The sequence below is a fragment of the Fulmarus glacialis genome, unplaced genomic scaffold (genome assembly GCF_000690835.1).
Source record: "Fulmarus glacialis isolate BGI_N327 unplaced genomic scaffold, ASM69083v1 scaffold15730, whole genome shotgun sequence".
Lineage (NCBI taxonomy): Eukaryota > Metazoa > Chordata > Aves > Procellariiformes > Procellariidae > Fulmarus > Fulmarus glacialis.
In genome coordinates this window covers 40068-63428 of record NW_009188456.1, presented here as the reverse complement: position 1 = coordinate 63428, position 23361 = coordinate 40068, and the positions used below count along the sequence as shown (strand labels likewise).

The 23361-nt window shown below is 36.5% G+C and overlaps 1 protein-coding gene across 1 annotated transcript in view; it reads right to left on the bottom strand.

Moving 5' to 3' along the window:
- Nucleotides 1-1898: 1898 nt before the first annotated feature.
- LOC104077468 (tyrosine-protein phosphatase non-receptor type 3-like) overlaps nt 1899-23361 on the bottom strand; it is a gene marked incomplete at both ends in the record, with an annotated part of 58037 nt that continues 36574 nt past the window's right edge. The window contains 6 exons of the mRNA XM_009578723.1: nt 1899-1955; nt 2817-2894; nt 3883-4081; nt 6288-6311; nt 17660-17836; nt 19375-19509. Coding sequence (XP_009577018.1) covers nt 1899-1955; nt 2817-2894; nt 3883-4081; nt 6288-6311; nt 17660-17836; nt 19375-19509 — 670 coding nt within the window. The remainder of the gene's footprint in view (nt 1956-2816; nt 2895-3882; nt 4082-6287; nt 6312-17659; nt 17837-19374; nt 19510-23361) is intronic.

Below are 23361 nucleotides of genomic sequence, written 5' to 3'. Positions count from 1 at the left end.
TTAGCTGCCTGCTGGGTTAAACCACAATCTGAGAACAATTTACAGGGTAATGAGTGAATCGAGAGCAAGTTAAAATAGTGCAAATACAATGAAGGAAAGGCATCATTGAGCTAAAATAACAAAAATGCATTCCACAGACTGCTTAACTTGAACTTTCAAATATCAGCTACATTTCATTAAACAGTCAAGAACAGGTGAAATTTAGTTTATGGAAAACAATATAATCAATGTTAATACTGCTACGCTCTAAAAATAAGTACAATTGTTTTCCTCTTGCTGTAACATGATGTGATTTCTGTAACACTGGTGTTGAGTATATTGTACTGTATAACTGTTTCCAGTTTATTCCCTGACCCTGGATAACTTGCTCACTTGATGGCTTACTAGAGCTTATTGGTCACTTGCATCTATGCCTATGCTCCTAACTGGAGACACTTAAATGAAGCCTGTAAGTTAAAAATCCAGTCCTTTTCCAATCCAAGAGAAAAAACCAGATCAATACTTCCCAGAAGACAATCTGAATCTGCCAAAGGAAATCACTACCTCTGGAGAAGCATCTTTCATTCTCCGATTGTGGAATGAGCCTGTTTGCCCTACATTAACTTCAGTATCTCAAATCACCCTTAAGAAGTTTGCTAGGTTGACTGTGAATCGTTTTAAGGACTGTTTTATTTTCACTTTGTGGATTTAAGTTATAATGATAATTTCCTACTACTCTTTTATTCAAATAATTATTGTATTCATAAAGGAGTGCTATGCACTGCATAAGTCAAGCCACAAATCATATATGTGACAAAAACAACTTCTCAAACAACCTGTTTTAGCTCGATTTACATCATGACATGGAGATATCAGTCCTGTGACTGATTATCAAATTTCAAAAGTCTACAAGATACAGAGTACATTGGATTTTTAGGATTAAGCCAGCAATACTTCCTATCAAGTTTGCACTGAAATAATTTTATGAGAGTTGGGAAATATACTTTGGAAGAGGGTGAGTGAAAAAAATTTGAGATAAGATAGCATATGCCTTCACAAATTTATGTAGTAATTATTTAGAAAAAAGTTATCAAGATGTTATATTACTATTATTTCACAATTCAACAGAAGAATTCAATGGCTGTACTGATTCTGATGAGTGTTCCATCTAGTCCATAAATATTTCCACAAGCAAAAATCCAGGGCAAAATAAGAACAGAGCAAACATATTCTGCACCCCCTCTCCCCTGCCAAGTACTTTCCCATCCTATAAATATTTTTAGCCCTAAGGATTTCCTCAGCCTATCATGGTTTCTCTATTCAGTAACTGCTAGCAGGTTTTTCTCCCAACTATTTGTCCTCTCCTGACCACCCACAAAATTATTTTAACCACAGCAGCCTTTGTTAAGGAGTTTCACAGGTCTACTATATTATGCATGAAGAACTACTTCACTAAGCATGAAGAACCTGACTTTCACTAACTTAGTTTGGTAGCCTGTAGTTTTTCTACTGGAATCCCTTGCTCACAGTGCTCCTAATCTTGCAGATCTCTACTACATCTCCCTTAAACTACTTTCTTCTAGGCTGCAGGGGCCCAGACTACTCACTTCTTCAATGAACAGTGATCCATATCTTCAGTCATTGCTCTTGCCCCTCATCAAACATTTTCCAGTTCAAGATGCACTTTTTGAGATGACAGGAGGGAACAAACATGCTTTCTACTGGTATCTTGTTTGGCTAACACTTCCAGATCTTTTCATCTGTGGTTTAAGAAACCACTGGTCAAATCAATTTCTAAAGAGAACAGCTCAGCTGCTATCTCATACTGGTTATGGGTTTCCAAATTCCTACATGTACGAACCTGTGTGAGTGGTAGAGGGAGTAATAAAGGGAGGGATTAAAAGTCTTAATTTACTTACAGGTGATCCTGGAGTTATTCTTGATACCACTAATGGCATTTTTTGATCTACACCACCCTAGAGGAATGTCAAGTAAATAACAACCATAAATATTTCATTATAATAAGCATAAGCAGCATTTAAGACAAGTAATCACTCATTTTTGTTTTTATATAATCTTTATGCTCTGTCATTATAGACAGGACGAGTAAGATTGAATTTTCATCAGTAAAGAGCGGGGAGGGTGCAGTATCTTTAAATCTACCAATTTCCAGCAAACTAGACCCAGTGTCTTCGCTTGGCCATATATTTTAATAGGCAATAAACAGATCAAATGCAGCACTTATTCTAACCCTACCCTTCAAGCAAGCCTAATTCAACACTTGAAGTTGCAAGGTGGACAGTGTTCTGCCCCGATTTTGATATTATGGCTACTTTGCACTATCTGCCTAAATGGAATTTCAGTGAGAGAATGTCAAAAATTTACAACAGTCAATTATCAATAGTAATTTCCATTTTCTTCATAAATTTATTTTCACCTTTCCAATATGATTTTTAATGGATACATTCAATTGGATAGCACAAACTATTTAACTTGCTTTATAATACAGAGGTCAAATTTTCCAAAAGTTGATGCCGTAAATTAGGCTTCCAAGTTCATATTTAAGCAGCCAAATAGGCAGTCTGCTTTGGAAATCTGCCATGCCCATAGTATATGCAACTAAAAACCACAGAACTAGTAAAGGCTTATTTCTGTAAATGTTGCTTTAGCATTTAAGAATTAGGTTGCCACTTCTAAAAATTCTCGGTCCATAAGAAATTCCTGTAGAATATACTGCTTTCTCCAAAGCTTTGCATTAAAAATGAAAAATAATCATAAAGACAAAGCATAGTATCTCTATAAAGCATTTAAAAATAACTAAAAGATTGCTGTTTTACCTTTAGATTAAATCCAAACTTCCCATCTTCATCTGGTATGATATGCACCAAAAGTAAATCTCCCTCAATTAGGTCATTCTGCAATACATAGAAAAAACAAACCAAAACTTGTCTAATTTTTAAAAGAAAATAGCAGCAAATTAGAAAATAGTGCATCCAAATTTAGATGTGCTGAATAACAATACTCTATGTAAATCCACGTTTAAAATAGGAAGAAGCTAAGGTTACAAAATTCACTCATGATTGTAACCTTTTAAACTGTAAAAAATAGCAACACACATAACAGCAAGTACGTTCTCTGCTTGCTCTGTCCTAACACTGTTACTCTCATCATAGCTTTCTCACTTGATAGCTCCTACTAAAATTTTCAATGTGCTGTCTTTACTAAATGTGACTTAAAGGGAAAAAAATGTTTGGTGCAACACATTTGAATCGATTCTGCTCTAAGGACTATGAAGCGACTACTTTTTGCCTAATTTTTCTTCTGTAAATGGGTGCATTGGTATCTTCTGCAAGAGATCCACAAGCCAGAAGGATTAGAAGTCGGCAGCAGCTACTGCACAGGCAGGTTAGGAAGCTGTTCAGCACCACTCTAGAACAGGCTGGAGAAAGAGGAGGAATGATCCACTACTATAATGCTAGCAGGGAGCAGCTGCTCTCTAGCCAGCGTAGAATTCAAAGGATGATGTTTAGCCATCCTAAAGAGGAGACGCCTAGGATAAAGCAGAGTTGTGCCTGCTATCAAGACATACAGCAGTTTGAGTTATCTGATCTTTCCTTGGAGAAATAAGATTTAATCACGTAAGTATTCCCATTCTACTAGGAACTTCTGGAGATGCTTCTGGAAACCTGGACACTGTGGAAATCAATGCAATTGGCAGGCTTGCCTATCATACCGCGTACACAATCTTGGATAAATTTGAGTAGTAAGACAAGATTTATTCTTATTACTGCATAAAATATGCTCATCCTGGAATATAACCACACTTTTTGTGGGTTCTTAATCTACAGTTCAAAGCTACATTTAGTACTAGTTTTGACTTTAAAAGAAGGCGATTGAACATACCTTATCGCAGTAGTATTGACTGGAATCTTCTGTCGAGCTACTTTTTGTAACGTTGTCATACGTTTCTAAGAACTGTTTATGGACCCCTTCCAACGGGTAAGAGCCAGAAATGTTACCAACTCCATTTGGAGATAGAGCCAAGGCTTTAGGTGAGGTACAGGTCAGAGAACTCCGTGTTGGACTGTTTCCCAATACATCCCTTCATTTAAAAAGGATAAATAAATATTACAAAGGTATTGTTATCCAGTTTTTTAAATTAAATAGTAAAACATACAAATGTACTGCCCAGTTAAAAGAGTAAGCCAACTTTATACTTTAGATTTAACACCGCTTCTTGAGGTGCATGGTAACAGGACTGGAGTATGATCCAAGGCTATCATTTGATCAGTGGACATCAGAAGAATGGACAAAACAAAACTGGAGTAGCAAAACCATTTTCAGCAAAATATTTGGATGTTAGCAGTGAAAGGCATTGTTGCAGTGGTACAAGAAATCACAGTAACATGATGAGAGCTGAGTCCCAGGGGAAAGGCACTTCAGTTGCCAATCCTACCCATGAAAACATTTTGCCATGATTCCACTCTCGTTCTTGCAAAACACTTGTTTTTCATTCCTTCCTCTTATGAGTGCCATCTCAACCTTATCCCTCTGGGAGAAGGTGCTTTGCAGAAAAGCCATGGTAAATTGTCAGAGAAATAGGACATGAAGTGACAATGAAAGGTTTAATGACAGTTAATATAATTTGTCATTGAGGTAGCTATAACCATGAAGAAGGACCCAGAATTAAATGGGGGTGCAGACCTGGCCTAGTCAGTCAAGAACCTTAAAATTCAAAGAAAACAAAAATGGGTAATTAAATGAACACCTCGAATCTTAGAATTGGCCAAATTGCCTGGTCGTGCTCCAGGACCATTCAAACATTCATTTAGCTACATGCCCTCTTCCGAAGAAGATGAAATCCAGACCTCTAATACAACTAAACCCCTTCTTTAATTGGATCAAACTCACAGATACCACACATACAAACCGCTCCGTCTTTATAAATACTACACAGTACTTTGTGAAAACCTCTGTCCTGGGGAAAGCTCAGCTATAGCTCAGACACTGTTTCACACCACTAACACACAGCGCTGCATATGGCAAAACCCGAGTCCTAGTCCTAGCTACTTGTATTACCCCACTGCAGACAGACCTTTCACTTATCTGATAGGTCATCATGCTCAGTGGCTGTACATCTTGCAGGAATACTCTGCACTGCTACTGACAACCCAGCACTGCAATGAAACATATTTGATCCTTGGAAGTACACAGGCTTTTAGTTGTTTATTGCAGTTTATCCCTAAAAGCAACATCAAATTCTCACAGGGTTAAAGTAACAGAAGTATATGCAAGTAAACCTTGGCATTGAAATTTGTAAATTCAAACACTCATCTCTGCTCTGGTACTAGGTCACTATGTATGTAAGCTTTTCTGAACCATTTCCAGCAGCCACTGCTAGCTGTTAATAAAGAACTAATACTACACTATAGACGAATGTAGCTTATGCTTTTAAAGTATGGGACTCGCACTGCAGCAAACTTCAATAATGCAAACACTTATTTCTCGGCCTGTGGAAATCTGACTGCAACAAACGTAAACATTCTGAAAGGTGCCATCAAGCAAACTTATTCTTGCCGTAATATTTCTGATGTTCAGCTATACTATGTGTAATTGCCAATGGGAATGAAGTGTTTTATGCAACATTTGCAGAATTTTCAGTTATTACAGAAAATTTTTTTCAGTGTTGGGGAGATATTATTCACTCTCAATAATTGGAAAATACTTTGGAGTAGTGAATTATAATAACACTTAAAAGAATTATACTGTCAAAATTTGGATTTTATCTGATAGCTTCCAGGACTCTTCAGGATTCCTGTGAAATCAACGGTAAGCAAGTAGGAACATAGTATATGTAAATACATCCTAATAAGTTTTTCAGAACATAGTAATTTAAAAAAACCCAAAACATTTCACTTACAAGTTGAGATTACAGATCATAATGATTTTTCAGTGTAGAAAAAAAAAATTAACAATACCAGAAAAATACAACAAGTTATTTCAGTTAATGCCTTCTGGCACTATATAAAGAGTTACCAGATAAGATTACCAGTGGACTTTTGCATCATTAAACTTTTACAGCAGTTTTTAACCAACTTTTTTTGCTAAGAGTGATTAAGGGTGTATTAGAACTTAAGACTTTCCGCACCCCAATTTCACAAATCTTTACAATCTCCATTGGTTTATAGATTTATTTGTGTCTTCTAACCATACAAGACCAGTACTTTGAAAAATCAATTCAAATTATGTATTTTATTATACATCTTAAAGCTGGAGATTCTATAGTAGAAAGTTCAAAGAAAACTCACTTTGGTGATTCGTGTTCAGATGACCTGTTTAAAAAAAAAAGGTAAATGAACATAAGTTAAATCTTCAGGAAAACAAGAACTAAACTCTAATTAAAAAAACCAATACGCCTGTATAAAAAGCCAAAAGCTGCACTCACAGTACATTAAGGAATACTTAATCCTATGCTGAAAGTCTGAATCAGACAATTATGGAATTTATAAAATACTCAAGAAAAATCCCAGGGCAGTTCTAACCACTCACTTCCACTTTTGGCACAAGGCCAACTACAGACAACACACATCTGCTACCGCAACTTAAACTATGTAGGAGTTTACAGAGGCAATTATTTAGCAAGACACACTACATCATTTAAGAAAGTTTTAGATGCGGATCACAATGACTACAGATGTTACTGACTGTATTTTGTAAAAAGTCAAATGTGGCAAAATCTTTATGTATAGGTAACAAGAAATAAGCATAGGCTGCTTCAGAAGCATGAATTTTCTTACACATTCCATAATGCAAGAGCAGAACAGATGTTGACAGAGATCTTTAAGACAAACATAACTAAAGCAGAAGTGGTTACACAGATGAGGACAAACTAGCATGGAAAAGAAATCAAAATTTGCAGTACATAGCATTTTCCAAGGCATTCAATTAGCTTCATTGGAAATCACCTGAAACAGTGAGCTAAACTATATTACATTAATTAAAACAAGAGCTGTGATACTAAGATAAATTTGAAAGTAAAAGTTACTAAAAAGGTGCGTGCAAAGCAAACTAAGTTTAAGGCAGATGGGATAGCTTTACAAATTTAATTAAGTAGTGACCAAAAAACCTGGAGTGATGTAAGTCCATGCTGGAAAAATACAAACATGAAATAGTTTAGTTTGAATGTAGAGTTGTTGAATTGTCAAATTATAGGAGGGAATTCACCGTATACAGTTAAATTTTCAATTATTATTCTCTAAACCAACCTCAATACTAAGAATTATGTACTATATTTCATCAAAACTGCAGTAAAAATAGCAGCAGTATCAGTCCAGTTAAGTTTCCTTTTACGTATTCTACAATATGAAGAAAGTCTTCCTTGAAAAGCAGAGCTGGTGAAACTTGATTCCCTAAGAATTTGTGGAGATTCGGGTTGAGTGTACTTTTAATTTCTTTCTAAAGCACTAAATTTCTTCCTTTTTTTTTTTTTTTTACTACAGTCATGCCCCCCTTCTGATTCCACTGACATCCACCCCCACTCTCCCACAAATACCTCTGGTTCTCCTTGTTTGCAATCCTCATAGTATTTTTACCCCCGCTTAAGTGCCAGCAGTGCACAGCAGATCCTTTGGGAACATGCACTCACTTGCTGCCTGATCAGCCCACATTTAAGTGGAACAGACAACCATTGAACTTGTACTGTAATTGCTCAGTTTAAGTTTTTTTTTTTCTGCCTAGTCACTGACTTTCACTAGTCTTGTAGAACACTTTGCATCTTTGAAAACTCAACTCCTACATTAGATTTGACTGCAATTGTCCAGATGCCCTAAAGTGGGAACAGAGGCAGACAGGTAGTGCAATGACCTAAGCCTTATTTCCTTAGGAAGTCATGCTAAAAATAAAGAAACATTGAATTTATTTTCGTTTAAGCTAATGGATTTCCTTGTGAGGCAAAGAACAATGAAACTGTACATCTATTGTACGTCTTGCCATAGTAGAGCTACAGCTCCATTACAAAATTCTATGTGGGATTCACATTGCCGTAAGTTAACCCCTTTCAAAAGCCTTCACCAAAAATTTACACCCCATAACACTGTGATGCAAGCAGACTCCATGTCCCTATTTTAATATATCATCTCCCCTCTTTCCTGCCCAATAGAGTGAGGTCATTTGAGACAGAAAATAATAACTTGGGTTTCCATTCGTATACCGTGTATAAACATACAGCAAGTTTTTCATCATCTCACCAATACATTTGGATATAAATTCTTAGTAATATTTCCTGAAGGTTTATCTGTTGAATTATTGCACTTTAATTCAAACACATCAGCTCTGAAAGAGTTACTGAGTCTTTCTGTAACCTTTTAAAATGGAAAAAGGTAACCAAAAATTTGACGTAGAAAGTGACCAAATTCAATGCTTAAAAGAACTCATCAGGGACAATGCAGCTGTGTCTTCCTAAAGTCCTCAGTAGCTCAGCTATAGCTGCAGAATTTTGTTCTCCACACCTTAAATAGTATTTCTAACATTTAATTACTCACTGATACGTTAACATGAATAACTAGATGATCTTTTCTGGCTATATGGTATTCCACATTTTACTAACATATCTTCCTCATTTCACAACATCAGACAAGGACCATATTTTAAGTCAATAAAAGAGAACACTCACCAGACCAGCCATTCAACTTTTTCATCAAGAAAGAGTGCCCTTCCTTGCAATGAGATTAAGCTTTCCATTGGTGCAGCTAATAAGCAAACACTTTAAAACTGCAGGTAATTTCTCTTCCTTACTTCACAATATATCTAAAGTGATGCCATTTCAATCTTTCATTCACTATGGATTTCTCTGTCAGTCATGATCTTTATAATAAAACTCTCTGCCCTGGAAAAAAAAAAATCTAACCCTCCCCTTCTGTCAGGAGGACAGAAAGGAAAGGTCTTAAGGAAAGACCCCTCCTCCCCGTTTCAGTGTGCCCTACCAGGGAATTCTGCTATTCTGAGAACTGAGGATGATAAACTACAGCGGAGTAAAACCCCGAGAGAAAAAGGACAACTGAAACAATAGAACTGTAGCAAAACTCCCCCTTTACAAACAACTGAAGGAAACATCTGTAGGTTTATGCCCTTGTGGTGTTCTTGAAGTTCTTAAAACTTCTTTTATTGTAACACCTGCAGGTCTGGGACACTGAGCGTGCCAGCACTTCCATTATCACCTCTTTTCTGAGAACTCACCATTAGAACTGGGATTAGTATTCATAAGCCAAATAAGTAAAAGATATTTACAGCAGCATTTTTTTGCTACCTTTTAGAGAAATTTATATACAGAATGACTTGTACAGTTAATATTCAGCATTTTTACAAGCAAAACGACTGTGTAAGAAGGCCACTAGGATTCTTTGTACTGCATACGTAAGAGTACCATTACAGAAAAAACTTGCGGACTTCACGGTATACACAATTTTTTCAGTGATTTTCTACACATTCCAAATATCCACATTTGTAAGCTGCTGCTACCACCCATAAAAGGATACTTTCAGTTACTCTGCATTGCCTCTATGGACCATATTCCAGTTTACCGACTTTCCATAAAAGTTTCATGTATTCTGACACTCTGCAACTGCTTGGCTTGCTGCAAAATTTGTCTTATCACAGATTTGCAATTCAACTTTGAGACTTACTTTTTGGATGAGAAATGATTGTTTTTTTGAACTGGCACGGAAAGTGTAGTACATTTTAATAAGGATATATATTTAAAAAGAAAGGTTTACGTGTAAGCAAAATATATACATGTACTATTTTAATGTATATTTGAGTGGAAGAGCACAGTAAAACTCATAGAAGTCTATTAGTAGTAATCTTAAAACTGTAATTTGAAACTAATTGAAATGTTCTGAGATCCATTGCCTAGTATTAGAAGGACATCTTCCTTGAGAAAGACTGAAGTACATGAACAAGGACAACGGACTCTTGTGAAATGCAGCAGATTTTGTAAGAACAAGGAATTGAACACATCTGTATATGATTAAAAATTAAGGGTAAATAACTTCATTTAATTTTTTTTTTTTTTTTAATTATTTGCAATTTTCTACCAAGAAAATAGTTACTAGGACTCGGCTGGATACATCTGAAGGGTACTTTCATCAACTGTAGTGCTTTAAAAATTTTGTTCACAAGAGGAATTGTATTTTAGTTAAAATAGTGATGTGTTCCCAGAGTATATTCACCAAATCTCACTATGCAGCTACAGTTTATTGTCTATCAAAATGGTAAGCTGAAAGAATTGAACAAATACAGCATACATTCAGGAAATCTATTTTTAGTGCAATACCTTCACCAGATGATGCATCACACTTACACCAGGAGCGTATATGCACTTCCAGAAATTCATAGCATAGTGCAAGTGAATTTCCTTTTCGTATAGTAGTTCATCATTTCATTTCCTTCCCCTCCAATTCTGGCACTGTACACATTATGCCATCCATATCACCAGCAAAAGATAGTTTTACAATCTAAGTTAAAGAGTTTTATAGCTTTGCAAACATGTTTAACTTTAAGAGAAAAGCTTATGCAGGAATATATTGCATTTATAACAAGCAGAATTGTAGACTCAAAGTAATTTAGGTTGGAAGAGATCTTTAGAGATCACCTAAACTCTTGTTCAAAGAACAGCCAACATCAAAGTTAGATGAGGATGTTCAGGTCCTTGTCATGCTGTGTTTTGAGGTTCTCCAAGGATGGAAACACCTCCACCTTTCTGTCAATGTGTACGAGGACTTAACTAATCTCAGTGTGATCCCCCCCCTCGCCCACTGTCTTTTGAGCATTTCCCTTGCTGTAACTTGTGTCCATTGCCTCACATGTTTCTGCTGTGCAACTCCAAGAAGACTTGGCTCCATATTCTTGATAACCGTCTTTTGGCAGAGTAAGGCAACAATGCAACCAGCCCCTCCTCAACCCCTCCAGCCTTCTGGTTCTCCTCAAACATCATACACTCACATCTATGAATAACTAGCCAGATTTCTCTCACCAATCAATGTACGACTTCAAATAGAAGATCTATAATGTCTCATCTGTCAGTAAGTTTCTCTTACTGACTGATACTATACCTCATCACTTAAAAATGTGTTTTACAATAATCTTCTTTCTGAAATACAGGTTAAACAGAAAATTTCACAGCTGATCTTTTCTGTTAGGTCACTGAGTCTACGCTAAAAAACTACTAAAACACTTGTTCCTATGCAGTCTGCCATTCTAAACCAAACAGACATCTTTGGTTTAATTACAGAGTGAACAAGAGAAACTGAACACAGTTCAAGCAGCAAGACCCTCCACACAGCTTTATCAGCTTACTTTTCCAAGCCAATAATCCCGTTATTTTTTTCCCTTAAAATAGCACCTTATATACACAGTTAAATTTATATATTCTTACTCACATGTACCCTTCCCACTCAGAAAAGTGTGTTCAAAAACATGAAAAAGGGCATTGAGAGGGCAAGCAACAGCTATATTAACACTCCAAACTACTCTACCTATAGTATAAAAACATTTTTAAAAAGCACAAGCCATTAAACCTGAATCAAAAATAAGCTCTGCTTCTCACATAAAGGGAGAAATTGGTCCTGCATAGGTAACATGAATAAGATTATCCTGAACCACAAAGAAACCTGTTTGTTTCAGCAGCCCTTTGCTTCTAACACCTTCTTGTCTGAAAGAGACACCAGATTACTTTAATGAGACAATATTCAATTAAAGGGCAAGTGTGGGTGTTGGTAACAACACATGGTCTTCCCACAAAGCCAGATTAAAAATTAAATCCATTTTGATACTCTTCCCTTTTCATAGGGACTTGCTGAAAACCATGCAGCTTCCTGCAGCTGGTTTCTCAGAGGTAAAGAGCATTAAACAACACAGTGGTTTTCATTTCTTGACATTCATTTATTCACTTTCATTTCTCATTTCACTGTGAAGTGTGAACCTCTGTATCACACCTCAGGCACCAGAAGATGCTTGAGAAAAAGGAAAGGAACATACAGGGAAAATTAAAGTTCAAAGCTCCTTAAATACTACTTGGTTACATTTCTATGTTTTCATGGCAAACCTTGGACCTTGGTATTTTAAGTTCACAAAGTGTTTAAGGTGCGTATTATTGAAACATTTAAATCTACAGATTTTTAATTTACAACAAATACTTGAACATAAGGAAACAAGCAAACTCATTTTAGTAATTTCAATTTTCACTTATTTACTTGAAGAGAGAGGCTAAGCTAGTTTCTTTCAATTTTTTTCTCTTCTTGTAACAGCTCATCAGTGAAGGATCCTACACAGAGTGTGATAAGCATTAAGTTACATTCCCTATATATTAACTACATTTTAAATTTATTTTTAAAAAAAACAAATGTCAATACTGAGAACCAGAACTTGCGCTGGGGATGGACAGCGCAGTCTTTCACAACAAAAAATGTCATCTGATACAAGACCAAGCATGTCAGAGTACATGATTCCAGAACATAATTAGCCTATTGCCCCAGTCAAAGCCAAATTAGATTTGAAGGTTACTGCTTAAATTGAAGACATTTTGGAATTTCCCAACCTGGTCCTGAAACAGTGTCACATACTTCAATATGACTACTTCATTTTTGCTGTTGCCTTTTGCCCTCAAATGACACAGTAGCATACAGATTTCATTAGTGTCACAGAAAGGCATATCAGTAACAATGATTTGTTCCTCTACACCAGTGAGGCTTTCCTCATTCCAAATTTGGAAACTCTAGTGGTACCTTTATCAAGATAAACTACAACTGTGGTAGTCTTCAGGTACCATACCAGGCTAAAAAAACAAGGAAAATTGTGATCAAAAAGAATGTCCTGCACAAGTCCATTAGCCTGCCTTTAAAAATAACCAGCTGTTTTAAGCCTGTTACACTGAAACGGAAATATTTTTCTCAAAGGTAAGCTCTTCCAGGAGCTCTATTCAGGCTACCTATCAGGATAGCAGATGGTCAGGATGGGTTGATGCCAGGTAGCCTGTTGGTATGACACAACTTTGAAAAAAAAAGCAAATTAATGCAGCTTTTCAGCAGAGACAACTTTAGAAATAATAAAGCCTCATAATACAATTTAATTTATTTTCTATCTTAAAGAAAAGCCGTAAGACTTCGTATTCATAACCCTTCCCTAATGCATACCTCAGTGTTTAAGGACATCTGAAGGTAAGATATGTGACTTCACAGAACAGAGAGGTTTTCTACCTTGCTTAAAATAAGAAATGTAGTAAGTCAGTAGCAGCAATGCTTCAATGAAGAAAATGCAAATCTCTCAAGAAAAACAGCTTGAAGAAAATAAAACAGGGAAGCTGAAGTCAAGATTAGGGAAAGCCAATTTTAACTGAAAAACAGTTATCAAACAAGTGCACTTACTGATTAGTATGTTTTATCTCAGTATTATTCTTGAAATCATTTTAAAAACAAAATAATAGTAGTGGCAAATGCATATGTATGTAGACATGGGATAAATATAGTGACAGAGTGAGTACAACATATAATCAGAAGATAGACTAGATTACCTGTTCTGAACTGGTGAGGCACAGCCATAACAAAAAGTGTGGTATAACACAGAAAGCAACCTATGAGACTTCGGAAGGCTCAGTGTGGGCTCCATGTCTGTGTTAGTGTTAATTTTTCAGTGGCAGTAGCAGTCGGATGAGTTGGACAGCAGCAGGGCAACAAAAAGGAGAAAGAACTGACAGGGGAAGCTTTCTTCACAAAGGCTGGGGAGCCCTGGGCTAAACAAAAGTCCTCTTGAAGTCCTCTTCAGCACTGTCTTTGATGACAGGTTTTGTATGCAGCTGTGATTTGAGATAGTTGGCTTAGATAGGCAAACCTATTCATACCCTGTGAATAAAGCTCTATTTAATATATGTTAATATGGGATTAGAGCAATTTTTTGTCTATAATACATATGTAATAGACAGCTCCAATCTTTTCTGCAGACACTAACTGAGAGAGAAAAATTGCTTCTTTTCACTATGTCTGAGCCTCAAATTGTACTTGAATGTGAAAGTACCTTAGATAATTTAGGTAGCAGAAGCAGTCTAGCTACATCAACACGAGACACAAGCTTGCCCTCGTTTTCTGTAGTTCACCTATGCGCATGATTTGCTCTATTTCCTAATTTTCTTTTTGCCAGTCACAGCCTGTGGGATATACCTCATAAATTTCAGTTAGAAGGCAGAACGTTCACACAAACTATTTTTTAAAATAATCACTGTATTCTTCAGAGAAACAATATAATAAATGACAAAATATTCTTGGCCCTCGTCGCCAGCATGCTTATTTAGAAGTATTTAACAGTAAACATAGTTCTAGGTGTTGACATGTCGATACAGTACAACATATTTAAAGAAATGGAAGAAGAAATGTTAATAACTGAGGTGTTTTATGCCCTCTAAACTAAGAGCTGTTCCACATAACTTGTTTTCTAAATTGTGTACTGTTTTATAGAAAGAAAATAGAACTTGATTGATTCCCTTAAGTGAGTAAACACAGCAAGGAAGAAAATCAGTTATTAAGAAAACAATTATACTTGATATTGTCAGGAGGTAAAAAAAAGGTATATAGGGAAATAAGTGCAGGTGTATGTATTCTGCCAGCAGTGGTGGTGGCTTCTACAGTTCTGATACCCACCAAAGTTCCAAACGTGCCTTGGTAGGATTAGGTACACAGTAACTCTTGTTATACAACGTTACCTATATATTTGTCTCAAAAAGCACTATACCACAACAGATCAGTTTGAAGGTAGGTCTATTTTGGACCACTTGTTTTGACAAAGAGGACTTAAAACATTACCCAGGGGCTGAAGTGAAAGAGGTGAAAACTATGCCCCCCACCCGTGAAATGCTGATGGCAGCCAGAAAAATAGAGAAGAGCCATATCCTATGCTAACTGCAGCTTGCACTGTCTTGAGCTTCAGATACAGTAAATGAAATTGATGTAAACATATTTAGTTTACAAAAATCTGCATGATTATAATTACGATTTGAGGTCCCAGACACAACAATTCAGCAATTACAAATCAGCATTTTCTAGGAGCTTTCAAAATATTTCCAGATTTTTTTTTCATATCAAAGCTATTCATTAGTTATAATTAGCATTAACTAACTTTTTTGATGGTCTCAGATGGCAGGCTAGGCAGTAAAGAAAAAACCCTCTAAAGACAACATACATTAGCAGGACTATGAGAAGCTACTCTTGGCTCTCCTCTAAGGAAAAAGAAAACCAGATTTACAATTTCAATATTTTTCCATAACATGTTTCAGTTATGTCAATTCAAATCTACTAAAGACCAGCATGGCAAAAATGGGTAAGATAGCTTTATCAGTATACTGCAAGGTGATTTATAGTTAATATCTAAACATTCCTGAAGTGTGGCAAAAGTCCAGGACAAGTGTTTGTCCATATTTAATACTGAAGATATGCAAGTTAAACTTTTTTTTTTAATAAAACAGATTTAGTTGGTAGGGTAAGATTCCCTCTTTCAATAAAGCATTCAAGGAAAGAAAGATCTGACTGCACATATATACTTAATTTTACTTTACATCTTTCAACAAGGGGAGTGAGGCAAGCAATGACTACTGTAAGAATATAAAGGAAGAAAAACTGGAATGTGGACTAACAAACTGTTGAAAACTTCAGTGTAGAGAAGAAACTTTTTTTTTATTTGTACGGTTACTGTATGTTTTACCTCAACTGTTAAAAAGGAAAGTGTTAATGACCATTTTACTTCACAAAAGTAACAGTACAACGGATCATTCATTCCATGCGTTACATTCTCCTTCCAAAACACACACTTCAAACTTAATCAGATTTATGCAAGCATTTTTTCCAGTTATCTGCAGAGTATCAAATATTATAAACATACCCAAGAAACCAAGAATGCATAAGATGCATAGAAAATTTGGTTTATATGAGGTAATAACAGTAATCTTCTCCACAGTGAACGATATTACTTAGATACAGCAGAGTCATTTAGTGCTCAGAAAATAAATGAATGTGCTATTTTCAAATTTTGAACATCCTACTTTCACTGTCTGAGAAACAGCATAAAAGCAGGCTTTCCCACTCCATTCTCAGTAGGCATAGGAAAGGTGAAACAGGAAGGAAAAGGAAAAAACTACAGGGGAAGAAAAGAAAAAGGAAAATAAAAGAAAAAAAGCCAACAACATACTAACTGGCAGGACACAACCTGCCAGTCACAGAACACAGCATGGTAACTTAGTTTTCTGTCTACAGCTTCTACCCTCATCATCTCCTCTTATGGTCTGCCTCTCATTATTTTTACTCAGAAAATACCTCTAAAAAAGTGTATAATCTGTAAATGTTAAAACACAGGAAAGACATGGCTTCCTATCTATGGCTATTTGCAACATCTAAAGGCATCACTTTTATATATTATCATGGCTATTACTGACACTACTAGTACTAAGGTTCATCTGACTTCCAGTCAGAAAAATAGAAAAACAATTTAAAACACCACCGTGACAAACTCCAAATATGCATACATGTTAATTTTTCCCGTCTTTCATAGAAACCTCTCTGCTGTAATGTAGTAACAATACATAAATAATAATAATAATGATAAACAACAATTAATTAAAATTTGAAGAAAACAGTTTAAATCCAGAGTTTAAAGCTATGATTAATAGCTGCACACTATCACAGAGATCCTATCAGCTTCCATTAATGCATCGCTTCTCAAAATACATCTTGCCTTAAAGTTACTAGGGATCACTAGAAACCATTTTCCTTTTGTAACAGTACAAAGGAACCTGCATTTTAATACATAGTATTCTCCCCAGCTGAAAGTTTTAAAGTAGCTCTGTTTTCTTTTTGAGACTGAACAATCAATAACTTAGTACATTACTTCTTAAGTTAATATTGTGTTAATCTGAAGTTATTCATTAAGAAGTACCTCTGTAAGATAAGAGTGAAGCCACACATAAAATGTAATATATGAGCAAACAAATAATCAGTACACAAAGATAGGTGCTTCAAGCCCTGGAAGCAAACCTAGCAGTGGTTAGACTACTGCAGGGGAGAACAAGTCAGTTCTCAAGGAATACAGCAAAAATGCCTCAAGGCAAAAAGCAAAGACTGCTTTTAGACTAGCAATCTACAATTCCTCTGAGGGAGAAAAAGATGGATGACCTCTAGAATTACTATGTTCTTGTGTTTATTCAAATGCAGTAACTCTTTCAACTGATGATGCTGAGCTGATGAAGTAGAACATAAGCGAACTCTCAAAAGAGTTCAATAAGTCTTCCCCCCACAAAAAAAGGAAGAGTTTATAACAGGTAGGAAAGGGATGCAGAAGCTACTAGGAAACAGGATATAACAGATATGAACAGGCATGGCTTAATAGCTTCTCTAATTTTACCGAGAACTCAATTACTGAGAATTGTTTAGGGATGAAGGGCTGGTTTGTTTTTAACTTGTCACTTTGTGTCATGGCATTTGCAGTTTAGCAATTTGTCAAAATAAAGCTTATGCAAACATAAAACTGTTTGAACTCATTTTAATATTATAACTGATGATGATTGTTTTATACTAAAGCTGTTTGGTTTTTTGTTTGGTGTTTTTAAAAAAATCAAAACAGGCAATGAATTGTTTGCAGAAGTCCTTACCTCCTCTGTGGACTACGGTTTTGAGAGAACTCCGAATCACTGTCCTTTGACGTTGGAGAGCCCTTATATGTATAAAAAACGTCCTCCGTTTCAGTAATATAACTAATTTCGTTTGTAAGGTTATCTACAGATGAGTGTCGTGGTTTACGAATTTCATGACGTAGTCTAGGACTCCGCCTTAAAAATAAGGAACACAAACACAAGTTGGAAGATCAGAATAATTCATAAAACTTTGATAAAGTGAAATTTCTATCCTATTGCAATCTATGTCCTGAAATCTTCATGACAGGCCTACAGGTCTCACTTTAAATAATCATTTTTTAAACATTTTGTATGGTATACTAGGCAATCATACATTACTAGGTTCACTGCACTGAACTGATTTGATTTTCCCCCTGCCTCTAAAATGCTACCTGTATTGTTAAAGTTTTAATCATAGGATAATTCAGGTTGGAAGGGACCCCCTACGGAGGTCATCTAGTCCAACCTACTCCTCAAAGCAGGGCCAACTGAGGTCAGAGGAGGCTGCTTAAGGCTTTATCCAGTCAGATCTCAAAAAACTTGAAGGATGGAGACCGCACAGCTTCTCTAAGCAACCATTGCTCAGCTGTCCTTGTGATGAAGCAGTTTTTCATTATGTCCAGACAGAGCCTCTCTTGTTTCAACACATACCTGTTGCCTCATCCTTCCACCATGCAACAGTGAAGAACCTGGCCTCATCCTCTAGCTAGCCTCCTCCTAAGCATTGCCAGGCTGTTGTTAGGCATCTTGAAACCCTTTCTTCCCCAGGCTGGACAAATGCAGTTGTCTCAGCCTCTCCTCACAGGGTAAGTTGCTCCAGCCTCCTGACTACCTTGGTGGCTGGCGGCCTTTGCTGAGCTCACTCCAGTTTGTTAGCATCTTTCTTGTATTAGTGGACACAAAAGCAGCTGCAGCATTCTAATAAGGTCTAATGAATGCTGAGCAAAAGGGGGATAATCACCTCCCTTAATCTACTATCTATGCTTCTGTTAATACCGCCAGGTTGCTGTTGGACTTCTTTGCTGCCAGGGCACACCAGATAGCTCATGTACAGCTTGCTGCCTACAAAGATTACCATGTCCTTTTCCAGAGATTGCACCTCAGAAAATACTGTTGCACTGGGTTCTTCCTTTCCAGGACTTTGCATTTGTCTTCATTGAATTTCATACATTTCCTATTGGCCCATTTCTCCAGACTATCAAGGTCCCTTTGGATAGCAGCCCTGCCCCCAAACGTATTGACTCAGTTTGGTGTCGTCTGCAAACTTTATGAGCAAACACTCTATTGCGTCCTGCAGGTCATAAAGATGTTAAGCAGGACAGGTCCCAAGATAGATCCCTGCAGTACTCCACTTGTTACTGGCCTCCAGGTAGAGTACGACCCATTAACAACTGTCTGAATTGATGACGTCCCAATCATTCAACCTTTTTTTTTTTTTTTTTAAACCATCTTGTTGTCCACCCTTTCAGAACATAATGTCTTAACTTGGGTATAATATTTTGGCAGACAGTATCAAAAGTCTTGCTAAAGTTGAGGTAAGTGACACCCACTCTTCTCTTGTTATCATATATATATACTTAAACATTGTTATTCTGAAAATATATGTACACACTACATAATTATTCTGCTAGAGTACATACAATTAGAAAAGGTAGGAGGCTGGAAGGTATGGGAAAGGCTGAAACTGGATTTACCAATTAGGGGTAACAGGAGGTGATCGAGATGGAAGGCTTTTGGTCTCCAGATGCTCAACAGACAAAGATCGTCTCATAGATGGGTTCCAAACCATCCCACCTATAACTTTTCTGCAGTACTGGCTGTTTACAGACCTGAAAAGAAATTAAAAAACTATACGTGAATTATTTTGCATAGGAAACTTAAATGAACTAAAATACGCTTATGAAAGTCAATTTTATAATTGATGTGTTTTAAAGAGTCCCCTGTGCTTGTGCTTCCTTATTTATGCATTTGCATTCTCACAGAGCCATTTGCTGCCCTTCACTTGCAATAATAAACTGTTTGTTAATCCCTGCTACAATGCTAATCACAAGCCTGGGTAAAAATAATTTTTTCTGAGAGTTATTTTTAACCCAATTGTGTTAAGAAGATGGAGGGGAAAACAGGAAATTTGGTATGTCTTATCGGCACTGAACCATGGTTCAAATACAGGCAAAAGATTCTAGATGTTCCCTGTTAAAACTCTTAAAGGGGTAATAATTCACTAATGGCTTCACTGAGCACAAAACTACTTTAACCATCTACCTGCTGCCTCAGCAAATAAGAGCTACACCAGACCATTCTCTATTTCCAGAAGGAAACCACATTTGAGTGATGTGTTCCTTAGAGGAATAAACCATTAGAGAAAGATCTGACATGAAAAGGGGGATCTCCAAGTCTGGACTGCTTCTTGTGACAAGAACCTGACAAGATAAGGCTTGCATCAGAATCAGAACCTCAGCTAGGAAAGCAATAAAAATATCTTACTAGTGGAATTATACAGCATAATGAAATGTTTAAAGTAGATTGAAATTGAGATAAACTAACTTTTATGCATCTTTTCACACAGCATTCCACAAGACAAGCAGAGAGATAAGCTGCTCATCCTCAAGTTTACAGGCCTAGAATTTCTCATGGAAAAGAAGCAATTTATGAGTTACAGAGAAACCACCTTTGGCTCACTAAGTCCTGAGCTGTACATAATGGGTGGCTGGGATAGCAGAGTATGTGAGAACTTCACTATAGAGTGGAAATATCTCAGTTTTACATAGCATTAAAAAAAAAAAAAAAGTTGTTTATCCTGTGGACATTACTCATGCTAATATCAAACCTTAAGTATGCTTTGCATTGTACTGCTTTTTGTTTATACAAATAAAAGAGAAAAAGCAACCCAAAATTTTTTTTATATTCTGAAGTATTTTACGTATCTTGTTCATGATTTTAAAGCAAATTAATTCCTTCATCTTCTACATATGTACTTTTAAAGCTTCTCCCAGTTTAAAAAACAAAGAGGGAAAACTTAATATGAAGCGTCTACATGTCAAAATCAGTTATCCACGTATGTTTTTAAGCTTAGTAAACACAAAGTCCATGAACTCAGGAGAAGCTTTTGCCTGTATTATCCATTTTATTTCTGTAAGTCTTCTGAATACCAATGACAAGGCACCAACTTCTCTCGTCTTCTACAAAAACAAAGAGCTCTTTCAAAGAAGCCTTACATGGGTGGACCAGAAAGGGAGAGTGGAAAAAGAGGATGTATTACAAAAAATGCATCTTGAAGAATTCCACATATTTTGCATTAATCAGTTTTCCTTTTTTACAAGTGCCTGTACATGCATTTTCCAATGCAGGTGACTTTTGAGGTGCAACGTAACTCATGTGATGGAAGCCAGAGCCCTAACCCCTAATCCTAACCCCAAACCCCTAACCCTGACTGCAGAATCACACAATATATTCTCCAGATATTTCAGTTAAGTACATAACAAACAATCTCCTGAACTCCAAGTAGCTGCTCTTCAGATGCCAAATATGAGGATATTTCTCAGCAAACATACTGAGAAGCTGCTAATGCCTTTCTGGAAATGCGCTGTAATATCTTGAGGTGACAGTTCCTTGCTCCCGTCCATTACTGAGGTTATCCTTTGTGAAAAAATAGGTACATTTTTAGCTTTTCAGCAAGGAATGAGAATGCGCCTAGGACAGGTTATTCAGCATTCAGTCCAGAAACATTGAATGAACTTACCTCTCAGAACCTGGGAGATTGTGATTCAGCCTGCCCTTAGAATAAGGCTTACAGGCAATTTATACAACTCAGCAGCCTAATTTAAATGGAATTCCACTAGTACCTTAAGCTAAGAGAATCTAGAAGGGCACAGAGATGTGCAAATAAGAAATTGTACTAAAGGGTTGCAAGAGTTCAACTATTTGAACTAATGCAATAAATGCTAGGATATCTGCCTCCCATGAGCGTAAAAGAACATAGCACAAGAAAGCCACAAATTCTAGAGGAAAACTTGTGATACTTGAGGTGGTAAAACCTGAATGTAACCCCCTTCAAAGCTGACAAAAGTTGGATGAAAAGAATTATTGAAGACAAGTCAATCTTAAAACCTCCAGGGTTGTATGGTGTGGTTTGTGGGGTTTTTATGTGCACTTTTGGTTTTACGGGGGTTTTTTGTTTGTTTGTTTGACTCAATGCAAATATTTCCTCCCTTTCATAAGAGAGAAGGCAGAATCCCTTTTTTGTTGTGTAGCTTCCACATGAGCTCAGAGCCATCCTTGAAAAGGAATGTGGAAGCTCATGTTGTCTCTTACAACATTCCACAATCACAAACAAGTAGGAAAGTAAAAATTTTCAATATGACAGATGACTTCAGAAGTGACTTGTTCACACCTTTTCTTAAATCTTTTGAGAAAATAGTTTGCTGAATGACAGTGACCAAGTTGATAGGAACTACTGAAAGTCTTCCAAAATTACTGTTGCTTCTTATGTACTTTAGCAGTCTCTGATCGTAAAGGTTGCCGAGTCATTTCTGCCTCATGTAGATTCTAAATTTCACACTTGTTGCTGGCATAAATATGGGCATAGAATGCATTAGTACAGAGCTGATGGAAGATATCACAATGAACAGTTCTCCTTAGAGATTCCATAAGAGCCTAAATAAGCAATTCACCAGAGATAATGCCTCAGAACATGAAATTACTTGACAAGGAGTCTTTCTTAGTAACTCAGTTCAACAACGAGAACTATCCTGCATGCTACAGGTTATTAAGAAATTGTAACAGTAAAATTTGTCAAAAATCAAATGTTTGGTAAAAATTGGAATGATACTGAACTGGTACCCTTTGGAACTCATACTGTTTTCTTTCTTAATATTACAAGGGCTGTGCAATGCCTCTGTGTGCATGTGTATATACAAGCATCCGAATTTTGAATCTGTTTGCAAATTTGACAGAAATAAAGGACTCCAGGACGTAACAATCCCACAAGCTTTGAGAAAGTCACCTCCTCAAGATCTTCACTATAGGAAGAACAAGTTCATTATCACTCCATAGCGGAGCTAATTCTCAAAATACAGATCTGCAAAATGTTAGAAAATTAGATTACTGTCGTACAACTACTTGTTTTCACTTGCTTCAGCTATGATCTAATACCAGGTGAAAATATGGAATTCCACTCCAGCAGAAAACATAACATTTTATCAGCCTTCTTACTGTTGGACAGCCCTTATGGGTTAACTGCTTCATTTACAAGCAATACTAGTCCACTTGGTATGAATTTCTGCAGTGTCTGAAGAGACAGGACAGCATGAAAAGCCAGCCAGCCACAAAAGTCTGGGAAGCTACTTGAAGTATGATGACATAATTCAAAAGTTGAAGCTTATCCAAATAGGAAAGAGAGAATCAGTCCAAAATTAAATGTAAAGTTAAACTGTTACAGGAACACACTGCAAAAAACCCACACAGCCACAAACACACCACCACAAAAAAACCCCCCCCCCGCCCAAAACCCCCCCAGCCACAAACAAAAAGAAAACAGTAAAATACTTCTTCAAAGATCATCAGAACAAGCAGGTTTCTGAGAGAGTCTACAGAGACCACAGATGACCAAATGACCAAAGAACCCTCCAAAATCTCACATTCAGAGAAGATAATGACATAAGACTTTCTTTTTCATGACAGAA